Source organism: Procambarus clarkii, chromosome 27 (genome assembly GCF_040958095.1).
Source record: "Procambarus clarkii isolate CNS0578487 chromosome 27, FALCON_Pclarkii_2.0, whole genome shotgun sequence".
NCBI classification, from domain to species: Eukaryota; Metazoa; Arthropoda; class Malacostraca; order Decapoda; family Cambaridae; genus Procambarus; species Procambarus clarkii.
The window spans coordinates 24,804,046-24,806,402 of NC_091176.1; the positions used below are offsets into that span (position 1 = coordinate 24,804,046).

Below are 2,357 nucleotides of genomic sequence, written 5' to 3' on the forward strand. Positions count from 1 at the left end.
TAATGTACTCATTTGCTGACTCGTGGTATTTCATGTTAGCATTCTCGATGTATATATATACTCGATGAAAAAAGGGGTAACAATCTTCAACATTATATTAGTGAATGCCCAGTTATCAATGATTTTGAACCAAATGGCCAGAGATAAATGAAGCTTTGAAATTATTTAATTTACTCAAGGTTATTTTTTTCTTTATTAAATGATATACAATATAAAGATTATATTTACAAGGAAAAATACTACATTTATATATATATATATATATATATATATATATATATATATATATATATATATATATATATATGTAGTTTACATAATTCTCAGTAAGCTAATTTTTCATATCATAGCATGAGCCGTAAACCCCAAATGTTATACTTGAACCTGCCTCGAAAAAAATCTTCAATATTTCGTCACGGTTATTAAAGAATATCCTCGTAGTTTATCTGAAGTTTGTTAGTGTACACTAGTAGACTCAATTTGCACCCCATGTACGACTACCCATCCTGCGAGATGGGAATAACAAGTCTGCAATTCATCATAAACACTAGGATAGCAGCGCAGTGCGGTATGTACCTAACCTTGTTAGTAAATTATGATTTCGAATGTAGCATTTACGCGATCAGTTAAAAAAAAAATATTCAGGTTTACTAGACAACATAAAATTATGGTTTCAAGTCGCACGATCCGATCCAAACAATTTGACAAATTCTCTTAAACGTCTGAAGGCATAACAACACCCTGATATTAGGGCATCACATAATGTGTAACTACAGTAATGTTTTGCTAACTTACTAAGTTAGTATATGTCAAGAATACAGAGCTGAAAGAAAATGTGATCCATATCTAGAAAACAATGAAGCAGCATCGGCATATACCACTAACCTGAAGTGCGATGATCTATATCCTTTTATTTGTCTATAATTTGAAGTGCTTGTGTTGACCGTGATGGTAACTGTTTATGGTGTCGGGGTTGTTGCCGACGGAGCACCGACCAGGGTGTCGGGGTTGCCGACGGAACACCGACCAGGGTGTCGGGGTTGCCGACGGAGCACTAACCAGTGTCGGGGTTGTTGCCGACGGAACACCGACCAGGTTGTCGGGGTTGCCGACGGAGCACTAACCAGTGTCGGGGTTGCCGACGAAGCACTAACCAGTGTCGGGGTTGCCGACGGAGCACTGACCAGTGTCGGGGTTACCGACGGAGCACTAACCAGTGTCGGGGTTGCCGACGGAACACTGACCAGTGTCGGGGTGGCCGACGGAGCACTGACCAGTGTCGGGGTTACCGACGGAGCACTAACCAGTGTCGGGGTTGCCGACGGAGCACTGACCAGTGTCGGGGTTGCCGACGGAGCACTGACCAGTGTCGGGGTTGCCGACGGAGCACTGACCAGTGTCGGGGTTGCCGACGGAGCACTGACCAGTGTCGGGGTTGCCGACGGAGCACTAACCAGTGTCGGGGTTGCCGACAGAGCACTGACCAGTGTCGGGGTTGCCGACGGAGCACTGACCAGTGTCGGGGTTGCCGACGGAACACCGACCAGGTTGTCGGGGTTGCCGACGGAGCACTGACCAGTGTCGGGGTTGCCGACGGAGCACTGACCAGTGTCGGGGTTGCCGACGGAGCACTAACCAGTGTCGGGGTTGCCGACGGAGCACTAACCAGGTGACGCTGGACGCTACAACCTAAATCTTCATGTATAATCACACGCCCTAAAGTAACATTACATATACTACGCACTTTATTGAATCATTTTCTTATTTTAGTTTTTATTTTGTCCAAACCTGACCTTGGTTCACTTCACATTACATCAAGTGAACAAGTTTTCCTCCCTTCGAACTTAAAAAATGACTATTTAGAATATTTCCATCTAACCCTATGGTATAGATACTATGCACTATTACGATCTTACAGAAATCAAGTCTGCAAAGTTTCTTATTATTAGAAACTTGAACAACACTGCGAAAGCATTAATGAGGTGTACTGGTTTTCTCAACCTAGGACTGGAACCTTCACCGCGCTTAGTGAGAGGACACTGGGCGTGCGTACTAATTCCCCTCACTTGGTCATGAGAAGCTTCACCATTATGACGAGGGTGATCACCACGACCCCCGAGACTGAGGCACCTCCCGCAGCTGCCACACCACATACACAACTAACTGGGGCGGGACCAGCTGACCGCCGCCGCCCTCCCGCCCGCCACCACCACCACACCACTCACTACTTTCCTATCTTGGAACAACCTCCCTCGCCTCCCCTTCCTCCTTCATACCACACACTGTATAGGCCTTCACGCACACTGACGGTTATTGTTGGCCTGTAAACGAGTCTAGCGATATAAACTCGAATACAT

The 2,357-nt window shown here is 45.4% G+C and overlaps 1 protein-coding gene across 1 annotated transcript; it reads left to right on the top strand.

The window, feature by feature from the left end:
- Positions 1-948: 948 nt before the first annotated feature.
- LOC138369206 (uncharacterized) lies at positions 949-1,575 on the top strand. Its single transcript, XM_069332146.1, has one exon. It carries the CDS (start codon positions 949-951, stop codon positions 1,573-1,575), a length of 627 nt encoding a protein of 208 aa, XP_069188247.1.
- The last annotated feature ends 782 nt before the right edge of the window (positions 1,576-2,357 follow it).